We start from the raw sequence: 24,659 nt of genomic DNA on the forward strand, positions 1-24,659 counted from the left end.
AATGTTACTGCCATAAAAGACCACTTTTTCCGACAGGACAACTAAATGCAATATCTGATCCTACTGGATCTGCCAGTGCAGACGGAAAGACTATAAGGACCATTATTGGAAACATAACTGGAACAAGAATGACAAAACTGGAATTCAGACGTGGATTAGATAAACGTGTTACATCAATGTTAAGTTCGGGGAAATTGATAACAGTCCTGTGGTTCTGTAAGAGAATATTCTTATTCTCAAAAAATTTACACTGAAATGTTTAGAGGTTAACATAGACTGAATGTCCGTGTCCCCCCAGAATTCATATGTTGAAACTGAATCCCCGATATGATGGTATTTGGTGGTGGAGACTTTGGGACGTAATGAGGTTGGAACCTACGTGAATGGGATGAGTGCCTTATTTTTCTCAAAAATTTTTATGTTTGTTTATCTATTTTCCAGAGAGAGACAGAGGGGAGGGGAGGGTCAGAGAAAGAAAGAGAGAGAGCCTCCCAAGCAGGCCCCGTGCTATTGACACAGAGCCCAATGTGGGGCTCGAACTCACAAACCTCGAGATCGTGACCTGAGCCGAAACCAGGAGTTGGATGGACACTCAACCAACTGAGCCACCCAGGTGCCCTGGGATCAGTGCCCTTATGGCAGAGACCCCAGGGAGCACCCTTGCCCCTTCTGTCCCCATGAGCAGGTGGTGGAAAGACAGCCTCTGAACCAGGAAGCAGGTCCTCACCAGTGACCAAATCTGCTGGCACTTTGATCTTGGACTTTCCAGCCTCTAGAACTATGGAAAATACTTTCCTGCTGTTTATAAGGCACCTGGTCTATGACGTTTCTGTTAGAACAGCCCAAAGGGACTAGACAGGAGTAAGGTGCCATGACACCAGCAACTTAGGTGGTTCGGAACAAATGATAAAGCAAACGGAGCAAAATGCTAAGAGCGGAACCTGGGAGAGGGTATGTGAAGATATTTTCCTATGCTTCTTCTTGCAATTGTTCTGTATACCTGAATGGTTTTCAAATAAAAGTAAAAGTAATAAAGCTAAGAAAATAAAAAGCGGTGTCTTTAGCTGAGTCTTAAAGGAGGAAGAAGAGGCTGGGAGGGTGTCCTCCCAGTAGGGACCGTGAAGACAGAGGCCTGGAGAGCTGATGATTGGGCACCGCAAGTGCACAGGCCCTCCTGGTGCAGACGGGGAGTGCACGGCACCCTTCGTCTGACGGTTGCTGACAAAGCACTCGGGCCCCTCAGGGACTGGGGTCTGGGCTGGGCTGCCCCAGCAACTCAGCCTCGGAGACAGGGACAGAGGGAGGAGGGTGTGGCTGCAGGTGGGGGATGATGAGTCCAGCCCAGGGTGGCGCTGGGGGCTGTAGCTCACCACACTAATCTTTTTCTTACAAGTTTCCCTGCAGAAAAAGAAGCCTAACGAGGCCCTGGGTGAGGTGTTTCCAGAACATACATCGAGCTGAGCAGTTCTGGGTGGACTGTAGTGGATGCTGTGTGCACCATGCAAACCCCCCAAACATACAGAAGCAGCATTTCTCTCAGCTGCTAGGGGTGCCAGTGGCTGGTGGCTCGAAGCTGAGTGTCTCCCAGGTCCCCCCTCCTTCACAGAGGCTGCCCACACCAGGACTTCTCCATGCAAACGCATAAAGGCCAGCACCTGTGGCTACCAGGGGACAACTGTGTAGCTCCAGAGGCCCCCGTAGGGTCAGCTGAGACCATCTTCTCAGCCCCCTGTCCCTCTGTCCAGCCCTGCTTCCTTCACTGCCTGGCACGCTCCAACCACAAGGGCGGTCCCCAGGAACCCCCCTGTCCGTGATCCCTGTCTCAAAGTCTGTTTCCCGAGGGCATAACCTCTGAGTCCTATTCTGAAAGATTTAAAGAACAAACAAAAGGAGTTATACAATTTTAAAGCGTAGCATAAAACTGAGGAAGAACTAAGACCAAATGTCCAGTCAGGAGATGTAATAGGCCAAACTCAGAAGGACTCTCAGGACAGGTGACAGGGCAAATCCCAGCCACGTGCTCTACATGCTGTGTAATAAGGACAAGCTGCATGGAGACAAAGCTAGTCACACTCTTCCACCAGTTTACCATGTTCTAGAAAATTCCAAACCGTGGGGACAGAGAACAGATGAGTGGTTGCCAGGGCCCCGGGGTTGGAGGGACCGGAGGACAGCAGAGCAGCGTGAGGGAAGTTCAAAGGGGGACAAAACCCATCTCTGTCAATAGTGGTGGCAGTTATACAGCTGCCTGAGTCAGTGCTCGTCAAACTGTATCCACAACAGTCCGTACATCTCGATAAAGCTGACCACAAAACACAGTTGTGACAGGCAACACATATGATTCTTCATTCATGCCTTAAATCACAAGAGAATAATTTAAACAGCACTATCCACAATAGCCAAAGTATGGAAGGAACCCAAATGTCCATCGACGGATGAATGGATAAAGAAGATGTGGTATACACACACACACACACACACACACACACACACACACAAATGGAGTATTACTCGGCCATCAAAAAGAACGAAATCTTGCCATTTGCAACTACGTGGATGGAACTGGGGGGTATTATGCTAAGTGAAATTAGTCAGAGAAAGACAAGTATCCTATGACTTCACCCATAGGTGGAATTTTAAAAACTTAACAGATGAACATAGGGGAAGGGAAGGAAAAATAATATAAAAACGGGGAGGGGGGCAAAATATAAGAGACTTTTTTTTAATGTTTATTCTTGAGAGAGACAGAGACGGAGTGGAAGCGGGGTGGGGCAGAGAGAGACACACATAGGATCTGAAGCAGGCTCCAGGCTCTGAGCTGTCTGCACAGAGCCTGACGTGGGGCTTGAACTCAAGAACCGCGAGATCGTGACCTGAGCCGAAGTCAGACGCTTAACCAACTGAGCCACTCAGGCGCCCCAAGAGACTCTTAAATATAGAAAACAAACTGAGGGCTGCTGGGGGGGTTGCGGGTGGGGGATGCGCTAAGTGGGCGAGGGGCATTAAGGAGGACACTTGTCGGGATGAGCACTCAGTGTTATACGTAGGGGATGAATCACTGGGTTCGACTCCTGAAATCACTACTGCACAACATGCTAAGTAACTTGGATGTACGTTAAAAAATAAATAAATAGACCCTAACCCTAGAAAAATACCTGGCTACTCATGTTACAAAGGCTAATTTCCATAATTCTGTATCTAAAGACTTTCTACAAATCAATAAAGACCAGCAATTCTCATTTTAAAAAAGATAATAATTTAAACTTCGGCTGGTTAAATTTTATTTTATAAAGATACGTCAGTGTGAAGTTTGTTTTTTCTCAACTTGTATAAGAACATTAAAACACGAGATGGTCTTTGAACAGAGATCATACACGCCATTTCGGACACTGAGTTGGTTTAAAGCTTCTGTTCTGTCTTGTTTTGAAGGCCCCTGAGGTTGAAAATGCCGGGTCGCCTTCCCTTTCTTGGTGGAAGTGTGCCTGAACTGCCTGCGGGGCCGCCAGCTGCGCAGCAACCAAGGACGGTCCTCACCCTCCGCCTCCTGTTAGGAGTCCGTCTTTAGGGTCGCTAATCCGTACTAGCTTCCTCTCGCTGCTGTAACAGATTACTGCAAAATCAGCCAATAAAATCCACACGCACGTGTGATTCGGGGGACAGAAATGAAGGGGCCAGCGGGGGCTTGCTCCAACCTGAAGCCCTAAGGGGAGAATGTGTTTCCATCCACAGCTGCGTTCCTCCATCAAAGCCGGGGCTTGACATCACCTTGCTTTGGTGGCAGAGAAAGTACCTTCTTTTTCTGAGGCCAAATCTCCCTTTGCCTCTCTAAGGATGTGTGACTGTATTGCACAGGATAATCTCTTTACCTCAAAATCTTTAATCTCATCTACAAACTCCCTTTTGCCAAATAAAATAAGATTCGCAGGTTTCGGGACATCTTTGGGGCATTCTTCAGGGAACCACTGTGGCAGATTCAGGATGGGACCTCACGACATCACAGGGGTTTGAGTCTTGCTTGTTCGCTCGTGCTCTTCCTCCCAAATACGTCCTCGGAAGGTCTTCAGTGGTCCCAACTGTGCCCCCCAGAGCAGCATAGAAAGTCAGCGGGTCCACCCATTAGAGCAGGGGCGCCTGGCTGGCTGGGTCCAAGGATTTCAGGTTTGTGAGCTCAAGCCCCATGCGGGGTGTAGAGATTACTAAAATTAAAATTAAATTAAATTAAAGTTAAAATGTGTACATATTTAAGCAACAATTGCCACAGGCTCTGAGCTAGGGTCCCAGCCTCCTGGAATGTCGGTTATTTGCTGGTTTATGTCATCATATCATTCAAGAGGGTGAGGGTAGATTTTTGCTGTTAACTTTTTACTTCTGAGCACCTGTCTCGAGCACCTGCAAGTATTCAACAAATATCCTTTGTTAGTGAATGAATTAATGTCTTTAAGTGACTTAGAGCCTGTTAGCAATTTTGTATTCTCAGAGTCATGGCTCAGGACCCGACACTTGGCAGGCGCTAGGAGAACCCTTGTGGAGGGCTGGCCTAAGGGGGTCATCACAGCACACTGTCAGGACCCCGCAAATAGCCCAGAAGTAGCCTGACCAGAATCAGCAAAATATGAGCCTTTGTTTAGAGTTTCAGAAAGAGAAAAGATGTCTCTCCGGCTGTGGTCAGCTGAAAAACAGCTCTCAGAGTTGCCAATGTCATTGTCCCGGGACCTGGGATTTGTCACCTCAAAGGGGGACCTTGTCAAGACCCCTGAGGCAAGAGTGCCCCTGGGTTCCCAGGGGGCCCGGCGTCCTCACGAGGTCCTCACGAGAGGGAGGCAGAGAGCCGCGCAGACCCCGCGCTGCTGGCCGTGAGGATGAGGAGGGGCCGCGGGCCCAGGATGCGGCGCCTCTGGCAGCCGGAAAAGGGGGACGCGGGGCTCCCTGGGGCCCCGGGGGGAACCGGCCCTGCCCACGCCCGGGTGTTAGGACTTCCGAGGCCAGAGCCGTCAGAACCAGTGTGTGTGGTGAATTGCTAGAGCAGCGCCCCCACCCTGGAGGCTCGGATAGGGGCTGTGAGTCTTTCCCGACTTCGGAGAGCCTCGGTGTCCACTTCTGTAAAATGTGCACAAGTACAGCCCCCCTTCACTGGGTCACTGGAAAGATCAGTAAGTCATGCAATAGGCCTCGGCTGATTTTATTATAGGGTCACTGAGTTTGAGGTGCATGGGGACACCCGGGAGACTCAGAGGGAACGAGGGAGGGAAGTGGGCACCTGAGAAGCGCAGAGGGCAGGAGAGCGCGATCTGGAAGCTAACAGGGCCGCACAAATCCCAGGCTGAATGTAAGCATGAACATTGTCATTGTCCTCCTTGTCCTCGATTTGGCCACCAGCCTGCCTCCCGCCTTCGGGCCAAAACACTCAGAGCCGACGACACACAAGGTTAGGGTGCAGTTGGGTGTTTACTGGGAACGGGATCTCAGAGGCCAGGCCTGGGTCGCTCACACTCTTTTGGTGATGCTCTTGGGGGTGGCCAGCTCGTACAAGCGAGGGGATGCCTGAGCCACCAGAGACGCGGGGGAAATGTGGTAGGGGTCATAGCCCTCGTTGAGGTCTTTGCGCACTTTAGGCTTGGCCAGGGAGATGATCCGGGGACTGGCCACTGCCTTCTTGGTGACGTCCAGCACCTCCCAGCGTGGATCTCGGTCAGGAACACACTGGTCCGACTGGGCCTTGGGCACTGGAGAGGGCAGGAGAGAGGGACCGAGTCAGGCACTGAGACTTCAGACATGTGGAGGTCAGAGCTCCCAAGTTCAAAACGGATACATACGACATGGCCCATCCGCCTGCTGGACCACCACTCAGCCAGAACGGAGAGAGGCGCCCACCCCCGCCGCCCTGCGGACAGACCCTGGACACACGACACTCAGGGAGGGAACCAGACACGAGAGGCCACACGGGGTGTGAGTCCACATGTGTGAAACATCCAGAACAGGCTCATCCACCGACGGGAAGGGGGCTCGTGGGGGCCGGGGGCTGGGGAGGGGGTGTAACCTCTCATAGGGACGGGGTTTCTCTTTAGGGAGATGAAAATTCTAAAATTGATTGTGGTAATTGATGCACAACCCTGTGAATGTACTAAAAATTATTTAAATGTATGCTTTATTTTATTTTTTTACTGAGGTATGTTGAATTGTACGCTTCAAAAGGGTGAATTGAAAAGAGAAAAAATATTTCAAGTGGCCACAGGTCCCAGACAGGGGCACACAGAGGGGCCAGCCAAAGGAGGGAGGCTAGCGGCCGAGGGTGAGGGGGGTGCCTGGCCGGCCCCTTCACCTCCTCCCCTCCCTGCTCTGATGCCTCAGCCTCTGAGGCAGACGGGTGTGAGAGGCGTCTCCTCTCCCTGGCTGGTGCTGCACGCCTGGTGGGGGGATGGAGGGCAGCTCCCCAGGACAGGGCCCCCTGGGGACTCGGCACCAGCCTCCTGGCTGAGACTGCCCTGATCCTCTGGGCTCCTGCCGGGCCCTCTCAAGAAACGCAGCTTTCTGCACTGGGCAACGTGGCTCCCACCAGCCACGTGTGAGTACAGAATGCCTGATTTGGGCTGCAGCTTTAGTTGATTCAGTTTTAATGAAATCAATCAACTAATTTAGATCAACTGATAGGTTGATTTCAATTTCATCGAAGTAGCCACACACGGCCAGCGGCTGCGGTTGAGGACTCGGCTCTCGCGCGCGGAGGCCTGTGGCTCAGCCAGGCTCCTTCTTCTCACCCCCGGCGGCCGCGGAAACCCCTCCTGCTGGTCTGCCCCTCCTCACCTCCTCCCCACCACCCCTTCCTGCAGCGCGTGGGCTGTCTGGGGACTAGAAGAGAAGTGGTCACCGGTGGTCACTGTCTTAGCCTTCGGTCTGTGCGAGCTTGAGGACCCTGGGGTTGCCTCCTTTCCACACCCGCTTGGCCCAGAGCCTCCGTGAGAATGGAAACGGGCCGTCCGCCCTCTCGGCGGAGCAACCCCAGCTCAGTGGGGTCCCTCCCACCAGGCAGGCACAAGTCCACGGGGGGCCTGGCGGGGCAAGGTCACCAGGGTTGGACACAGATGTGCCGGGCAGGTGACCCAAGAAGCGACCCGTCCAAAGGGAAGGGGCCGAGCAGAAGGGCCTCAGCGCCCCTCAGGGCTAAGAGGACCATGCCCAGACCCAGGCTTCTTTGAACTCCTCTGAGAATCTAGGAGCACGACCACCATCGTGCCATCTAGACTTTCCGACTCTGCCCGGGACAACTTAACGGTGGTGACAGAGCGTGCTTCCATACAATACACCACGGACACACACGGAGAAGCAAAGCGGCCATGGACTGTGCCCACACCTGTCTAGCTTCACGTGCGCTGTCTCTCCCCTTCAAGTGCTGGTCACAGCCATTAGTGGACGCGAGTCTGCAGCGTGAGAAACTCAGCCTCATACCCTCCTTGCAAACACACAACACACACATGTATGTTTATATCCCAGATGCGGGTGTGTGACAGGGACAGAAAGACAATGTGGCCTGACACAGTGGTACGTGTTCTCACGTGTACATTCACTTAACTGGTCTTTTCATGAATATTAAGAGAATGGATAAATGGATGGGCAAACAAAAGATCCCATAAGCACAGTTAAAAGAAGAGAGACCAGGAAAAGGTTATGTTGCCATATGCTCAACAAAGGGTTGGTGATTATCTTATATAAAGAGCTGCTCTAAATCAATAACAAAAAAAAAAGGGAACTAGAAAACCAGGAAAATGATAGAACAGAGTGAACCAAAGTGGCCAATCGGGCTCTCTGGTGACTAAGTGCCTCTGACACTGTTGGCCTGGCACATAACAGATGCAGAAATATACTGGAAGGTCTGTTAGAAGGTGACGGGTGCTGAACAAGTGGTCCCCAGAGGTGGGCTAGCTTGTGGACTGAGACAGGGCAGTGAGGGCCCTCACCAAGGGGGCAGAGAGGAGCCAAGCCCTGTGGGAGGCAGAGGGGCATCTGGGGAGCGCCTGCCAGGCTGTAGGAAGGGCCACTGGGGAGGCGCAAGCAGAATGGAGTCAGGTGGAGGAAGCCAGGGCACAGATCGCAAGGTCCCGTGGGCCACACCGAGAGAGGCAGGTCCCCTGAGTGGGTCATGAGCAGAGAAGGACAGAATCTGAAACAGGCAGGGGTGGCGCCCAGGATCAGGGCAGTCCTGGTCTGGTCCAGGGACGCACGGTGGGCCCACAAGGGTTGTGGGGGTGGAGGCAGCTAGGGGCCTCCATAGCTCAGAAGGCACAGCCCACAGGAGTCCTCCTTGCCTTGGACGTGGACGGTGTCATAGAAACGCCGGGCAGGGAGAGCATCTGGAAGGGTGCACGCAGGCATGCACATACATGTGGCCACACAACTTTGCAGATGTGTGTGTGCACACCCAGAAACACACAAAACTGGATTATCTTTGGTGTGGGGTCCAGTTCTCTACCGCTCCTGTGTGGTTGGGGGGCTTTAGAGGAAAGGGGAAGAATCAGGTAGGTGCCACCTTAAAGCTTCCCTTGGACCTCAGCCTGGCTCTTGGGTTGGCGTCTGGCCTTGCACCCCACCTTGCTCTCCTGCACCCACTTGCCCTTGCCAGGAGACCCAGTCGGGCCACAAGCCCTCTCAGTTCTGCTCCTGGGGAGTGGTCCCCTCTGCCAGCCCCCAGGGGAGCCTGTATGGGCCACACTGTGAATGGTCTACAGGTGTCTGGACAGCTGGTGTGCAGTCTGGGGAGAAGATGAAGCAAAGGGGGAAGGGCAAATCTAGAAGAAGCAGGCCTGTAGCCCAGGTCTACTGACTGACCCCCCCACCCCCACCCCATGGCCTGTGGCCAGTGGGGAAGGACACAAGAGCCTGACAAGGAGGCAAGCCCCAGCGGAACTACTTACTGGCCAAGTGAAGGAGGCGATTGTAGTCTGACACGTGCGGCTTGGGTTTTGGCATGGGGTCCCACTCTTCCAACAGGGTGGCTGGGGCCCTGGGCTTTGCCAGCCGTAGGATCCTTGTGCTGGGGATGGCCATCTGGGCTGCCTTGGATACTTGGGACACCTGGAAACAATTACAAGGGAAGAGCAAAACAGCCCATGATTCCTCATAGGCCCCTGGATCAGAAAGACCCCTTTAGTGTTCTAAAAAAAAAAAAAAAAAAAGATTGGGAAGTTCAGCAAAGGATTAGTAGCTATCATATATAAAGAGTTCCTCTAAATCAATAACCCAAAAATCACTATGGGTTTTTATGATTTATATGACTGGGCTAATCATGTAGGAGAGTAACCCTAAATGGTGAATAATCATCTCCTTGACCAGGGAAATATAAATTAAAACCACAAAATATTACTTTATGCAAGCAGACTCGGAAAAAATTAAAAAGTCTAAAAAATTATCATGCCCTGGCAAGAATATGGGAGGAGAGAAATCCTCATGCATGGCTGGTAGGACAGTAAATTAGTACAAACACTTTGGAGAGCATTTGTCCTTCTCAGGTTGAACATGTGCACTGTTGAAGACCACCATATAGAGAAGCCCTACACCGAAGCACAAGGGAATGAGTGATATTCACCGCAGCTTGAATATCATGGCAAACAGTTGGAAGCAGCCAGGTTGTCTACCAGTAGGGGACTGGGTAAATCGATTATTCTATACTCGTATGGTAGGGTGCAATCCAGCATGTTAAGTAGTGTTTCTATATGAATCACATGCAGTGTTCTAGAAAACAAATATTGAGAGGAAAGCAAGAAAGTTAAGATGCTGTGTATGTATATGGCTACGATTATAGTTTATGGGTCTATAATAATAAAGTTTAAAATTATGGGTATGAGGCAGAGCTGGAAAGAGTGGGGATGATGGAGGGGGAAACCCTGGCAGACGTTTCACTGAGAAACTTGACCCACTTCCTCCATAGATAACTTCTTAGTGTTTTCCAGAGAATCCAGACACAATCACAATTGTCGGCTTGGCTACTGTGCATCAGCCTCCACAAACGCAGTGCCTAGACTGAGCTCTGTCATCTCAAGGCTAATCATTGTCTGCCCCCACCCCCAAAAAAGTGCATACAAGACACGCTCTTCCCAGGCTGTGCTCTCTTTAGTACATGTCCTGCTCCGCCCCCCCTCTTTCCTTACCACTAGCCCACCAGCTGGCTCCTGCACATGTGCAAACAGTCTGCCCACAAATGAATCAAAGGGTGGGAAAAATAACGTTCTGAGTGTGTCTGGCTGTGACAAAAGGGGAAGATGAGCTGGCCACTCCTGCCACCTCTGGAGAGGGAGGAGGAAGCAAGGGTAGTTGTTGGGATGTTTTACTCCTTATAGAGGAGGCGTAGGTCTGAAATAAACCTGTCGAAGTGTTGGAGTAGGTCCAGGAATGCTTGTGATCGGTGGCGCGGTGTTTTAATGTCTCGTGTCATACGAAAGCTCTCTGCACAGTACAGTTTTAGCAGGAACCTGCTTGGAAGCAGGGGTTGGCTGAAATGACCTCCAGGGGTCAGTCTGAAATTTGAGTCCCTTTCCTCTTAAAATTGTCTTCCTTGAAAAATCACAGATGCTACTCCTATCAAAGACATCTTGGTGTTTACAATGTTATGTCCCATTCAACCCTCTATTGCCTCCCTCCTCCCCACTCCCTGCCTCTCCCTGCCTCCATTCTTCCCCCACAACTGACATAGCCCAGGCCTGACTGCTGAAGTAGACACGGGCCCAATGGCAGTCCTGCCTGGAGAGGTGGGCAGGCAGGTAAACTTTCACCTATCCATGCCTTCAGCGAACACTGATTACCACTCTGTGCCCCGCACAGGGTAAGACAGGCTCAGGAATGCTGCCACAATAAGCAAGAAAGGTGCAGTCTCTGTCCTCAGGCTGCTCACAGTCTGGTGGAAGGATCAAGGGTCCATCCAGAGACTATGCTAGGGGCTGGGAAGCAGGCTGAAGGTGGGGTTCCCACCAGACTGGTCGGAAACGGGAGGGTTGGAGGAGGAGAGTTCATTGAGTTCATTGAGTACACAGGGGCCACACGTAGACGGCAGAGGTGTTCCAAGTAGCGGGACCCGAGTGGGTACAGGCCCGGAGGGTTGTTGAGGGACCCTGCAATGGAGCCCGGCAAGGCAGGAGCATGAGGGAGGGAGGTCAGGGAGCACCAAGCCTTGTTGAGCCTTCACTCCTCGGCCCGGGGATGTGGCCTCTCCCAGGGACCGGACCGTGCCAGGGTCAGGTGCACAGAAGGGAGGAGGTGTCAGGGCAGGAGCCCAGAAAACAGCAGATGCGTCTCTGGGTAGGAGGTGGGTGGGACCGGTCAAGAGGACAGTGCCCTCCTTCGGATCCTGGTTCAACCAAATTGACCATAAAAGGCCTTTTTGGGGACCACTGAAAAAGTGAACACAGACTGAGTATTCTGATATTAAAGTATTATTGTTAAAGTTTTTAGTGTGATCGCTGTTATTATGGTTGTCAGTTAGAAGTACATCCTGGAGTGCTTACAATGGTATGACGTCTGGATTTACTTTTAAATATTTTTGAAGGGCGGGGGGCTGTCCAGAAAATAACCACGTGAAAAAATCCATCAACACGTTCTTTGACGCGTGTTAAAACCACAGTGAGATACCAGCTCCAAGGCAGCTTTATTGGTGACAGCCCCAACCGGGAGACAGCCCAGACCTCTTCAGTGGGCGAGGGAATAAAGTTGTGGCCATCCGTGGGACGAAACAGGACTCGGCAACTAAGAAGCCATGAACTGCTAGCAGGCGCGAGGATCTCGGAGACGTTAGCTGAGCCGCGAGGGCGGCCACGAGCCTGCGGCCCATTCCCGGCACCGGGGAGAAGGGGAGGCGGGGGAACGGGGGTCACGTGTCCGGCCTGAGCGGGCAGCAGACCAGCGTCTGGCTCGGAACGGACCGAACCGCTCCAGGCCCTCTGAGATGCCCGCGTGTGAGCCGAAGGCCTGGGCCCCACCTCGGGCCCGCGTGGGCAGGGAAGGTGTCCCCGCGCAGGCTTCAGGCGAAACGAAGCTCTGTCCTGAGCAGACACCTGTGAATCCTGCGTGTTCACCAGCGCGGTGACACGCAGGCCGCTCTGGAGTCTGTGTGTCCCTTCTGCCGCGGACCTCCGGCCCCCGGTTGAGGGGGGCGCTCCAGAGGATAGCAAGGCACCTACCTCAGACATGTTTATGCTCCAAATGTTATTCCGGACCCTCGGGGTGGCCAGTTCCCTCAGGCGACTGGAAGCTTGGTATTCCAGAGTAGGGCGAGGAACGGGCCAGACGGAGGTGCTCCTAAGGGACATCCACGTTTGAGACAGCAGCCCGGCCAGGGGCACGTCTGTGCTTCTGTCACCTCTTCTCAGCCCATCTCTGACTTGGGGAATAAGGGACAGCCCCCGGGGGCTGCGGAGGGTTTTGAAAACACCTCCAGGAGGGGATTCATTAGACAATCCCCAAAAGAAGGCCCGAGTGTTCTCAAGGATAGAGCTACCCTGGGGCGCCTGGGTGGCTCAGTCGGTTAAGCGTCCGACTTCAGCTCAGGTCACGATCTCGCGGTCCGTGAGTTCGAGCCCCGTGTCGGGCTCTGGCCTAATGGCTCAGAGCCTGGAGCCTGCTTCCGATTCTGTGTCTCCCTCTCTCTCTGCCCGTCCCCTGTTCATGTTCTGTCTCTCTCTGTCTCAAAAATAAATAAACGTTAAAAAAAAATTAAAAAAAAAAAAAAAGGATAGAGCTACCCTCTCCCGAGGTCGTCCCAGCTCTGTGTGCAATGGCCGCCTCCCCACTCAGCACTCCCGTGTCCCCGTCTGTGGTGACAGCACCTCCCGGGGCCTCTTGCGCACACACCTGTCATCGGGGCTGGGGTCAGGATAGAAGGGATAAAAGGGCGTGTCCTGTTCTTGCCACAGGAAGCTGGGGAAAGTGCGCTTGGACTGAGCTTGAGGGGCTCGCATCTCCTTAACTCAGACGTCAGCTCTGCCTGTGTCCCCGAAATAAGGCCATGTTTCATCTTTTCTCATCTCTGAGGTTGGAATGCAGCTGATAAATGCTGTCAGCCAAACGTCAGAAGCTCCACGGGTGCCCCTGCCCGCATGTGCTCTGCATGGTTGTTGGCACAGAAATGGCCTCCACCGAGTTACAAGCATCCCTCCACGTACAGATATCAAGTCTAATCGCACTTTACATTATCTTCAGAGTACACGGTGAGTCAGCATTGAAGTGAAAAGTTACTGTCACAAAGACAGGCATAAAGACAGCGTGTGGGGGACGCCTGGGTGGCTCAGTCGGTTAAGCGTCCGGCTTCGGCTCAGGTCATGATCTCATGGTTCATGAGTTTGAGCCCCGCGTCGGGTTCTGTGCCGACAGCTCAGAGCCTGGAGGCTGCTTCAGATTCTGTGTCTTCCTCTCCCTGCTCCTCTCCCTCTCTCTCTCTCTCTCTCTCTCTCTCTCTCTCTCAAAAATAAATAAATGTTAAAAAAAAATAGTGTGTGGAACTTGTCAACATCTGAGTCAAAAAGTGATTCAAAACATTCAGACGCATTTCAGCTAATTTATTTCCATTATTATTTTCCCTTTAATGTGCATAAAAGTAGGTAATTAAAAATCTGTATCTAAATAACTCTAAAGATCACTTTGAACAAAATTAAAGTTCTGAGTGATAAGAAGGAGTTGTGTTAAAAGTTGCACATAAAATAATGTCTTAGGATTCCTGGCTTTTGGGGGCCAAAAAAGTCCATAATGGTGATGAGTAACATTCACTGAGCACTTGCTAGGTCTGACACGGCACCAAGTACCTTTTGTGGATGCTCCCCACCTCCACCCATCCCACAGGTGCATAGCTGTGCCTCAGGGGTCGAGAACCTGCCATGGGCCTCCAGCTGGGGATAGCCCAGCCCTGTTTGAAGTCAGGTCAGCTACTCCTAGGACCTGGACTCTCCCCATACTACGGCTTGTCGGGGAAAAGGGGAGGTTTTCTGCCCCACTCTGCCTTCCTTCCCTTACCTGTTGTTGTTGAAATACTCCGAGTAGAACCTTTTAGGTCGAGCTAGCTCCTCCACTCGGCGCGTCACCGCTATGCAAAATGGGAGAAACAGCCCCAACTTAAAAACCTGCCACCCTCAGGGGTTTCCTTCTTGCTGAATCCAGCGTTCCACTGGCTACGGCAAAGGGCACAATGTACAGCACTGAGCGCCTAGAGAGCTGAGCACCAGTTACCTTGCAGAGGAGTGACTTTTGCTGCCCCCATCCTGGGGACAATGGTCTCAGGGCCTGAAGCCCCTTACTCAGGACACACAGGATGGGAGCCACAGGGCTGGAATGGGAGCTCAGACCCATCATCAGTTCCTCAACAGAACTCAGTGTGGCTCCAACAACCCACTGGCTGGGAAAGTGGATTTTGGTCTGCAGTTAGTACAAGCGTAGGGTTTACAGGGGCTTCGTATTCACTGCGAGAAAGATTCTAAACCCCCAAGAGAGAACTTGCCTTATTCTCTCCAGGAAGAGATTTCTTGAAATATTTTATTTGAAGGAATCCATTTCTCTCAAAAACTATAGAGACCATTGCAGAAGGGAAGGCAAAGAGTCTTTTAATAAATTTAGTATTAATCCCCATTTTGGCTGTAGTGCAAATTTGGATGCCTCCTAAAGAGTCTGCCCCACACTCCCTCACCCCAGGACCAGCCTCCTGAGGCTCTGGCTCCTCAGGGGACTGAGGCCAGAGATGACACACCTGGGGGAAGGGGGATGGCCGACGAGGGAGGAGCAGCAGGGAGTTCTGTCCTGAGGTTAGGGCTAGGGAAGCCCCAAGATCTCCTCAGTTGGAACGAGGCATGGGTTGGAGTGGAATGGGGGTGACCCAGCCCCAGGAGACCAGGGGCAGCATGTCAGACAGGGTGGCCAAGCACCAGAGCTGGGACAAGGGCTACCTCTGGCCGACCCCTGAGCTAGGTGACCCCTGATGGAGAAGTGGGGGTGGTGGGTGGGCTCAGCCTACCTGGCACCGTGACAGTGAGGGTGGTGTCTTCAAGAAACCTCTCTGTCCAGTACACAGAAGGCCTGGAATACACCGAGGCGTGGCTCAGAGCGAAGCAAGCCAGGGCACAGGACACAGACAATGGGGCACAGGCAGGGTGGTTGGAGGAGGAAGGAAGTTGGAGGAGGACAAGTTGAGAGGATGTGGAAAGGGGCAGGTCAGAGAGGCCCGTGGGAAATGTGGTTTATTTTGAGCAGGGCTGGTGTTCAGAGAAAGGGGAGGCGGGAAAAGAAAAAGGCACAGCTAAGGGCGGAGCCCAGGGGCCCTATCACAGCAGCAGACCCACTCCTCAGCTGGGTGGGCTGGCGTCCAGAGCACCAGGGTGGTTGGGAACGGCCCTTGGGGTGAGGAAGCCCCCCATCGGAGGGCCCTTTCCCCCAGTTCTTGCCCCTGGAGAGGAGGGCAGATCCCCCCGTGGCAGGAGATGGAGAGGCTCCCTGAGACTCACCAGTAGACACAGAACTGCAAGTTCCTCTTGCACGGGGACACCCAGGCATAGCCCTTACAGCAGCACCCCATCCTGTGATGAGACGGCCCAAGCCCCTGCCTTTGCTCTGCGGCTCCATTCGCTCAAAGGCCTCACTGTCCTCAGGCAGTTCCCAGAGGCCACCCCAGTCCTAACCCTCTGGAACCCTGACTTCTCACCTCCCTCTGCACCTGCCCCCAGGTCATCATGTGAGTGACAGAGAGCAGTCGGGAAGGGCAGCCCAGGGGGTGAACACGGGGGCGGTGGGGGGGGACCGCCAGGAGCTGCCCTCCTCCTCGTGGACCCCCACCCCTGCCTCCAGTGAGGCTTCCCACAGGCCTCACCTGTCTTTTAGGACTTGCCAGTTGGTCTTGGGCTTTGCCAGCTCAAAGACCCGCTTCCTCCTCCTCCTCATCCCTCTGGCTGAGGCAGCACTGGGGAGCCTCTGGGTGATGGACAGCCGGCTTGGGGAGAGGGGTGTGGTGAGCGGGTCGGGGGCTGTGCCCAGTGAGGCTCCTGGCCTGTCTAGGGGCGCGTCTGGCATCACAGACACCTGGGTGAAGTCCTAGCTCCCCCCAGCCAGGTGTGCAACCCCGGCCAGGTCACCGCCTCTGTGAAAAGGCAGGAGACCTGCTCCCGGCTCCCTAAATCTCGTGAGCATGCGTTAAGTGCCTACTGTGTGCCAGACCCCTGGAAACCCAGGGAGCGGGAGGAATAGGATGTTGGGGGCTCAGACGCCCGCCTGTCCCTTCGCTGGGTGCTGCCCCTGGCCGGAAGCCCCACCGAGGCCCCTCCCACCGGCCTGCGCCTTTTTTCCCACGGCAGGTGTCCCCGGCCACCGCCCGCCACACCACAGGTCTGGGTGTGTGTTTATCACACAAGCTACATGGGGGGCGTGGGGGCTGTGCAGGGTTCCAGGGGGGCCACGGGGAGCGCACATGGAGTCCACCGGTGCTGGCCCACGGGCGCTCCCGCTGGAACCGTCTGAGGCTGGCCAGGGCCGGTGGAGGGCAGGCGGGAGGCCCACAGCGCAGAGCCCCCCGCGCGTGCGAGGGAGCACCCGCTTCTTTCCAGGACACACAACTTGCCAGAAACCAGCCCCCGCAGGTTCGCAGGCCACCAGTTACCGCTGTACCCGAGCTGGCGGGGACTTGGAATGGTTTCAGCTTCTGAGCTGCGCGGGGAGACCCTCCCACTTGCCTTCCTCTCTGACGGAGTCTCCACCCCTGACTCCTCAACTCGGGGAAGGTCTCCAACCCCAACCCACCCTCCACCTGGACAGGGCTGTGTTCACTGGCTCCTGCCTCAGAGGCCGGTGAGCGGCTGTCCCCCAGTCCTCCCGCCCACAGCGGGGGCACCTGGGGCCTCGCTGGGGCTGCTGCCCTCCCCCCACTGCCCCTGCCCCTGCCACAAGCCCCACTCCGTGGTGCCCACCTCATCTCAGGTATGCCCTCGGCATCTTTCTCCAGAACCCTCTCCAGCGGCTCGAGGGCCTCCTCGGGGGCCCGGGGGCCAGGCGGTTCTCCCCCAGTCACCTCCTCTGGGAGGGTCTCCGCTTCTCGGTCTTCAAAACTCAACTCCTCGTCATCCAGGCACGTGGTGTCCTTGGTCCCTGGACTCCTGAACACTGTGCCCTGCACGCCGAGGGCATCATCGTCCTGTCCCCAGTCGGGCCCGCCTTCGGCCTCCGAGCTGTGGTGGCTGTGGGACAGACTTCGCCAGCGGTCCCCCATGTACTGGGTCCTCCCCAGTCCTGCAGCCTTGCTCCCCAACACCCAAGTGTGTCTGTGGTCGCGGTCACCGGGCAACAGGAGAATGGCCCGCCCGCATTCGCATTCTCGGGGTCCACGTTCCATTCCCAACAGGTCTGCCCCTCCCCATGGGGGCTCTCCCACCAGGTCCTGCCAGGGGGCTGCTTAGCCCCTCTCTCTGTCTTTTCCTGGCTGAACCAGGAGTAGGACCTGACCCTATCCCACATTTCTTCTTAGTAAGAGGCCCCAGTTGTGCTCAGTTCAAGGGGCCAGTGCGGGTGGCTGTACCTTCCCAGGACTGGCTTAGGAATGAGACCCGAGGGGGAATCTGCAGGGGGCTTCGAGGAATGGATTCCTCTCTCTTGAAAGGACACATAGGGGGTGCCTGGGTGCCTCAGTCGGTTAAGCGGCTGGCTTTATTTAGCTTAGGTCATGATCTTGCAGTTTGTGGGTTCGAGCCCTGGGTCAGGCTCTGTGCAGACAGCTCAGAGCCTGGAGCCTGCTTCTGATTCTGTGTCTCCCTCTCTCTCTGCCCCTCCCCCGCTCATTCTCTCTCTCTCTCTCTCTCTCTCTCAAAAATAAATAAACATTTAAAAAATTGTTTAAGTAATAAAATTTATTTCTCTTCTTTTTGGGGGGCAGGCATATGACAGAGAAAAGACAGAGGTACGAGGGTGTGGCAGGGGGGGCTTTCCTGTGGTGGATGGAGTGTGGTGTGGCTGATCCTGACGGTGCAGGCACACAGGCCTGTGGGCCCAGGACGGGAGAAACGTGCGGTCCCACGTGGAGGGTAGTCCCTAGGCACTCACACCAGGAATGCTATGCCCCTGCACGAGACCTCCCACGCTGCCGTCTGCCCCCCCGCCCCCCCCATCCGCCCGAGGTTCTGCAATCCCAGGTCGATGTGCGAGGTGGACAGAGCAAGTTCCTATTCTATATCTCCGGCTCCAAAACTCCATTTAATATGTTGTCCTCCGATAGAGGACGTGTCACATGTTAAACTGATAAGAACAGATGCTACAATTGATCTTAGCCAAAAGGCTGAGAAGCGATAAAAATCCTTGTTAAGTCCACTTTCCTTCTAGAGACAGCTCATTAAACCTGCTTCGCGTGAATTCAAGTCCATACTGGGAAGGCCAGGCATCCCTTCGAGCTCACGGGGGGAGCAGGGTCTCCAGAGCCAGGCGCACACACGAGGTCAAGGAGAGGGCGCCGAAGAGGCCAGAGCTCCACCGGCCCTGAGGGAAGGGCTGGACAGTCCACTTCTGCTGCCCAAATATGCGGAAAAGCAAGAAAGTTCACAGCCAAAGGGCTGAAGGCAGGGTGGTAATCTCTGGATATGCGGATGTTTCGAATGGAGAACAGGCTGCAGCCTGCCAGGGAGGGTCCGTTCCCCGCCCCTTGTGGCGGTAGGCCTGGGGTCCCCACTTCCCATGGCTGTCAGCCGAGGGCAGTCCCGGCTCCCAAGAGGCACCAGGGCCCTCCTTCCTGGTCCTGGCCCAGGGCCCAGGCCCCTCCTTCCATTTCTAGCCAGCAGCGAGGCCTGCCCCTCTCCTGCCCCTCACGTGTCTGGAGTCCGCCGAGAAAGGGCCTCAGTGCCTAAGGACCCACGTGATCCAATGAGGCCCCTCCCGGGTAGCCCAGCGCAGGGTCTGCAGCCTCAACCACATCGTACGGTCCCTTTGGCTACACAGGACACTGTGTTCCCGGCATCTTTGAGGCTACTATGCTTCCTACCACACCCAGCTCACCCCACACACAAAAATCCACTCGAAACGATTTCAGGGTTCGAGAGGCAATGCGTAAGAAAAAGCATAAACCAAGTGTAAAATAGGAAGCAGACAGGAGGAGACATTTCACAGGAGACACGAAGACACGACACGCGGTGTCACAAACAAGCAGGGAAATGAAGGGAAAACCGGTGAGGTCACAGTTCACATCCATCCAGCCGGCAAAACCGAAGACTGGCCGTAAGACCTCGGACAGAACGACCTCTTTTACACACAGGGACGCGGCCCAACTGTGGAGAACAATCTGGCATGGATAAAGGTGCATCTGGCGACACCCAGCTGGGCACTGGGAGAGCTGACCGCGGCGGCCCGGCAGCACCGCTCACAATGGGGAGAAGCGGAGGGCAGCCCAGGAGCCGGCTCACCGGGGAAGCGGAGGAGGGCCCGGCAGCGGGAGCACGAGCAGCACCCGGGGAGCACGGCCGTGCGTCAGGAGAAGCAGGCGGAACGGAAGGAGCGGCCTGCAGGCACCCGTGTGCCCACAAGGAGACCTGAGGGCGGTGCTGGCGGGGTCGTGGGGGGCAGGTGGCTGAGTCCTTCCCTCCCTATTCTGGGGTTCTGAGTCGAGCTCATGGGTGCTCGTTATGTGAGGCAGGAGCGAGCGCCCCAGCGGGCAGCCAAACAAGAAGTGAGACTAAGACAGGGTCACACCGGACTAGTAGCGATGGCATCTCAGGAGGGACACAGGACGCTTACTTACTCGGATTCCGAACACAGGCCAGGGCGGGGGGACGAGGAGGGAGGAAAGAAACGAAGGAGCGGTGGCATGACCAGTACTGTTCCCTAAACTCCCTCCACCTGGTTTTAAGTGACTTCAAACTAAGCCTGCAGAGAGAAGACACAGCTACTCACCCCGCCGTGCCTGCGGGGCGCAATGCAGGCCAGAGCCCGGGACCCTGCCTGGACCCCGCGGTGGCGGGAGGGAAGGGGGGGGTGGCGTGGGGAGGGGGGGCGGTGCAGGTGCGCGGCGGCCCTTCGCAGGGAGACGCGGCAGTGACGCGGCGTGGCCACCAGAGGTCGCCCCTCTCAAGGGCATGTCGGGCTCCCCGGGAGCCGGGCCGATCGGGCGCCCTCACCGCCTCGAGGCCCCGCCCCACTCCTCAGCTCTTATTCCCCGCCCCCACTTTCCTCCGGGAAGAAACGTGCTCAGGGAGACAAAGTCACCGCCCAAGTCTGCGCTGGACTCGCACACACGGCGGCTGCCTCCGGTGGTGCCCCCAGCTAGGACCACACTTGCAAAATGCAGTGGTGATGGGGGATGCCCTAAGACTACAGATGAACCGGGTAGCTTCCTCGGGCTAAAGCAGTCTCCCTGAAGACCAGCCACAACTATGCTCTTCCCTCACACGGCAACCTTCTGTGGCTCCCACCTTCCACAGAATATTTCCTAAAGCGGGGACACAGACTGGTATCTTCAAGGTGCCTGTAAGTGAGATAAAGGTCCAGAGTTCAGTACCATCAAATATGGTGGTGATAAATCACTCCCCTTTTTGCTGAATTACAATCCTTCTGGGTACCTCTAGAGGAAAATCTCAGCTTGCAGCTAACCAAAGTTTGACGTGCTCAGTTTTATTAATCCTTTTTAACCAAAAGAGAGCAGGCCCACGTCTGGGGGCAGGGAGGGAGACCCAAAAAAGCTGGAATTTAAGAACCTTATTTTGTTTGCACTGCTGTTTGTTTACACACCTTGTTTCTGGTTTTGTTCTGTGATTGTTTCAAAATAACTGTCTAGAAAAGTTGCAAGCGTGTACTGAGAACCGCCATGGACTTTTCACCCGGATTCACCAACTGTTAACATGTCGACACATTGCTTTATCATTCCCTGAACATTTGAAGACAGTTGCAAGCATCACGCCCCTTCACCCCCCCCCCGCCGCCCCCCCACCCCCCACCCCCCACCAAGACTTGAAGACTCGGCACGTATTTCTTTTTTTTTTTTTTTTTTTTTTTTAATTTTTTTTTTCAACATTTTTTATTTATTTTTGGGACAGAGAGAGACAGAGCATGAACGGGGGAGGGGCAGAGAGAGAGGGAGACACAGAATCGGAAACAGGCTCCAGGCTCCGAGCCATCAGCCCAGAGCCTGACGCGGGGCTCGAACTCACGGACCGCGAGATCGTGACCTGGCTGAAGTCGGACGCTTAACCGACTGCGCCACCCAGGCGCCCCCTTCGGCACGTATTTCTAAGAACGAGGATGTTCTCTTGCATAACCACAGCAGGTTATCAAAATCAGGGGGAACATAGCATTGATACAACCCCTTAGTTCATCAAGAATTCTTCCCCAAATTTGAGAGACAGTCCCATAATGTCCTTTCCCACTGTTTCTTCCCCTCCAGAGTCAGTCCAAGCGAGGCATCACACCTATGAGCCTCTTCGGTACCCTGTCCTCTGACAACCCTTCACTCTGTTTCATGACCTAAACAGTTTTGAAGGTTTGGGCCAGTTATGTCACATTGTCTGGGTTTCTCTAGTATGTTCTCATGATCGGTGAAGGGATGTGCATTTTGGCAAGAATCCCTCAGCGGGTGCTGTCCGAAGGCGAGCAGAGCCAACAACACATCCCATCGCTGCGGACGCTAACCTCCCTCCTTTGACTCAGGTGGTCTGTCCAGGTTTCTCCACAATACAGTGCCATGTTCTCCCCCTCGAAGTTAATAAGCATCTTTTGAGAAATACTTGAAGACTATTCAAATACTGTTTCCTCTCATCAAACTTTCAGCCACGACTTTCACAGCTTCTTTCTTTTTATGGAAAGTTGTGCTGGTTTCCCATTTACAGACACGGTACACTCTTTTTCGTACAAATTTACTCAGGAAATGGGTCAATGTGCTGACCTAAAGAAATACATCAGGCTACAAGAGTACGCGTGGGTCGACCAAAATCATGACAGCGACTCAAGAGTGATAGGGACTCAAAAGCTGTGTGTTGTCCTCCAGGCCCCTCCCCCAAAATCCCTCCTGCTCAGTGGGAACATGCGTCCCCAGACTATGGGCTTCCCGGTGGCAGTTCCCAACACAGGCTTTGGGGACGTAGGGATGGCCGGAGCACAAGCTGTATAGGGCGGAGTGACGTGTTTCTGCTGGGCCCCACCCCGCCCCCAAACCCGGCACCTGGAGGCATCTAGAGTCTCCTGCGGCTGCTCTAACAAATTGCCCCAAAGGCAGTGGTTTCAAACAAAGCACATTTGTTCTCTCACAGTTCTGGGGTCAGAAGTCAACTCGTCTCACTGCACTAAAGTCAGGGTGTGGGAAGAGCTGGCTCCCTCAGAAGGCTCCAGGGGAGCATCTGTTCCCACAGATCCGAGAAGCCACACAGGGGATGGGGTGACAATTTAAAGAGGAGCCACATCAAGGAGCCACTACTGCCACCACTGTTAGGGGCTGCAGCAGAAGTCACCTGATGGCAGCTGGGACCTCGGCGGGCCTGTCCAGAGAGCTGGAGCCACAGCGGGGACACCACCTAAAGCCAGAAGAAAGGGAGAGGGACAGACACCCGGCTTCTCCCTCTAGGGTTCCCCCAGATCTCCCACTGGTGGAAGAGACAGGGCGGGGGTTCTCCGAGGTGTCGAGTTTTTTCTACAGCGCGGAGCAGGCGGGGGGCGGGCCGAGTGCAGAGGGACCAGTGACCTGCTCTCCAGGTCGCTTGCTCTGCTCTGTTCAAGGAAGCCGCAGTGACCCTGAAATCCTAAATCCTTTGGTGTGTGGTAGGATCGTATTTCGTTACAGTAACTAGGGGCGCCTGGGTGGCTCAGTCCGTTGAGCGTGTCTGACTCTTGGTCTCAGCTCAGGTCTTGATCTCAGGGTCGTGAGTTCAGGCCCCGTGCTGGGCCGCACGTTGGGCATGGAGCCTGCTTAAAATCCTATCATTATTATTAAACTAGTCATGTTTCCCAAAACTTTGTGATGGAGGGAAATCATTTATACAGAGGCCCCGAGGCCTCACCCGCCCTCTGCTCGTGCCCTTTGTCAGGTGACTCTGAAGTTCTTCCTCTGATGGCTGACTTTGGCAAACAGAAGGTGGAAGACGTGGGGGGCTGTGCCTGTTCCTGCCCTCGCCGTCTCCGCTTGCCATTGAAAACGTGCCTGGGTGAGCCTGCTGGAGGATGAGGACATGTGGGACACAGCGGGGTCAGCGCGGCCAGCCGACCCCAACACGCTAAGCGCCCACTGCTGAGTGCCACCCCCCAGGCGTCACCACTGACCTCACGCTGGTTCCCTAGCAAAAGCCGAGGGATGTGATGCCTTCCTCCCTCCGGGCGGTCGGACCATGAAGTATCCATCACATCATGGAAGGATGTTCCGGGGGGACTAGTACAGCCTCCTGACGCCTCCCACGACCCCCACCTCTGAACCGTCTGAACCCTGCCTACCACCACCCCGGCCAAAGCTTCCTTGCCCCACCCTCCCCTAACACTAAATTAAGACCTCCCCAAATGGGAGGGGTAAGCGATCGGGCAGTGAGTCCGCACCAGGGGTCCTGGGGAAGGTAGCCCATGAGCCCTACCCACCTACCCCCCCACCGAGGTGGTGCCTGCAGGATCGGAGACTGGGGTCGGCTGGGATTTGCTGGTCTGAAGGGCCCTGGAGGAGGCGGCCTAGGGCCTCCCAGCCTGCTGCACGTTTTACAAAACAGGGTTTCCCCAGCATTCCTGGCCCTGGCCCCACCTACCTGGTGCCAGGAGAGCCCCAGATGTGACCCCAGACGGGGCCCCGTGGCCCCCGGGGCAGGACAGCCCCCATGTCAGGACTGACACGTGGGTGAGGCCTGCTGCAGGGAGTCTGACCAGCAGGGTGAAGTTCATGCTGTCTGCTCTCATCCGAAACAGAAAAGCATCCTTCACTCATGTTGAAGAAGCTTTGACCCCGAGGAAGACAGTTGTCGTGGCTTTGACATCTCTGACCCCAGTGAGGACAGCCTGTCTGTCGTCACAGATGAAACATAGCTTCATGGCTGCGACAAAGACCCAGCAGGTCTATGGCTTATTGAAATGGAGGGATCTTTTCTCTCTCACAAGTCGGGGTCTGTGCATTGCAGCTCAAGGAAGAGGGGGAGGGGAGGCTGTGCCCCCTGCCCTGGGTCCTGCACTTTACTTTCAGGGCTGGATAGCATCTGTCCTAATACAGAGCTTGGCGGATTTCACAGCAGACCCCCAGACCCTCCACCCCCTCTCCCTCCTCCACGGGAATAACCACTGTCCTGCCTTCTGTCCTCATACGTGACTTTTCTTTATCAATGGGATCCTTCGGTATTCATGTTCATTTGCGTCTGGCCTGTGAGGCTCAGAATGGTGCCCGTGAGACCGCCCTGTGTTCACACAGCTGGGCAGGGTCCCACCGAGTGAACACACCTGGGTCGTTTGCCCCATCCACAGATGGTAGGACCTGGGGCGGGGCGGGGGGGCGGGGGTCCAGGCCCAGAAAAGACGCTGCCACTCTTGTTCGTATCCCATTGGCTGGAACTTAGTCACATGGCTACACTTGGTTGCAAGGGAGTCTGGGAAAGGTAGTGTCTCTCTCTCTCTCTCTCTCTCTCTCTCTCTTGCACACGTGCGTACACACACACACACACACAGCTAGAGATTCTATTTCAAGAATTTAAGGGGTGGCTGGGGTTCTCCTCTGTGGATGCCTTCAG

The 24,659-nt window shown here is 54.8% G+C and overlaps 1 protein-coding gene and 1 non-coding gene across 3 annotated transcripts; both read right to left on the bottom strand.

Annotated features, from left to right (window-relative positions):
* Positions 1 to 5,162: 5,162 nt before the first annotated feature.
* THEG (theg spermatid protein) lies at positions 5,163 to 17,272 on the bottom strand. Of its 2 annotated transcripts, XM_042927370.1 has the most exons (8): positions 16,917 to 17,272; positions 15,827 to 15,946; positions 15,465 to 15,536; positions 14,978 to 15,039; positions 13,987 to 14,056; positions 12,162 to 12,279; positions 8,907 to 9,066; positions 5,163 to 5,723 (listed from the first exon to the last, which is right to left on the bottom strand). In XM_042927370.1, the coding sequence occupies exons 1-8, from the start codon at positions 17,213 to 17,215 to the stop codon at positions 5,485 to 5,487; spliced, it is 1,140 nt and encodes a 379-aa protein (XP_042783304.1). In that variant the 5' UTR covers positions 17,216 to 17,272; the 3' UTR covers positions 5,163 to 5,484. The 2 variants fall into 2 exon arrangements, with proteins under 2 accessions (XP_042783304.1, XP_042783305.1); XM_042927371.1 differs by lacking the exon at positions 15,465 to 15,536.
* An 824-nt stretch (positions 17,273 to 18,096) lies between these two features.
* LOC122214713 lies at positions 18,097 to 18,286 on the bottom strand. Its single transcript, XR_006200088.1, has one exon. It is a non-coding gene; the product is annotated as a U2 spliceosomal RNA (small nuclear RNA).
* Between the last annotated feature and the right edge of the window lie 6,373 nt (positions 18,287 to 24,659).

The sequence above is a fragment of the Panthera leo genome, chromosome A2 (assembly GCF_018350215.1).
Source record: "Panthera leo isolate Ple1 chromosome A2, P.leo_Ple1_pat1.1, whole genome shotgun sequence".
Lineage (NCBI taxonomy): Eukaryota > Metazoa > Chordata > Mammalia > Carnivora > Felidae > Panthera > Panthera leo.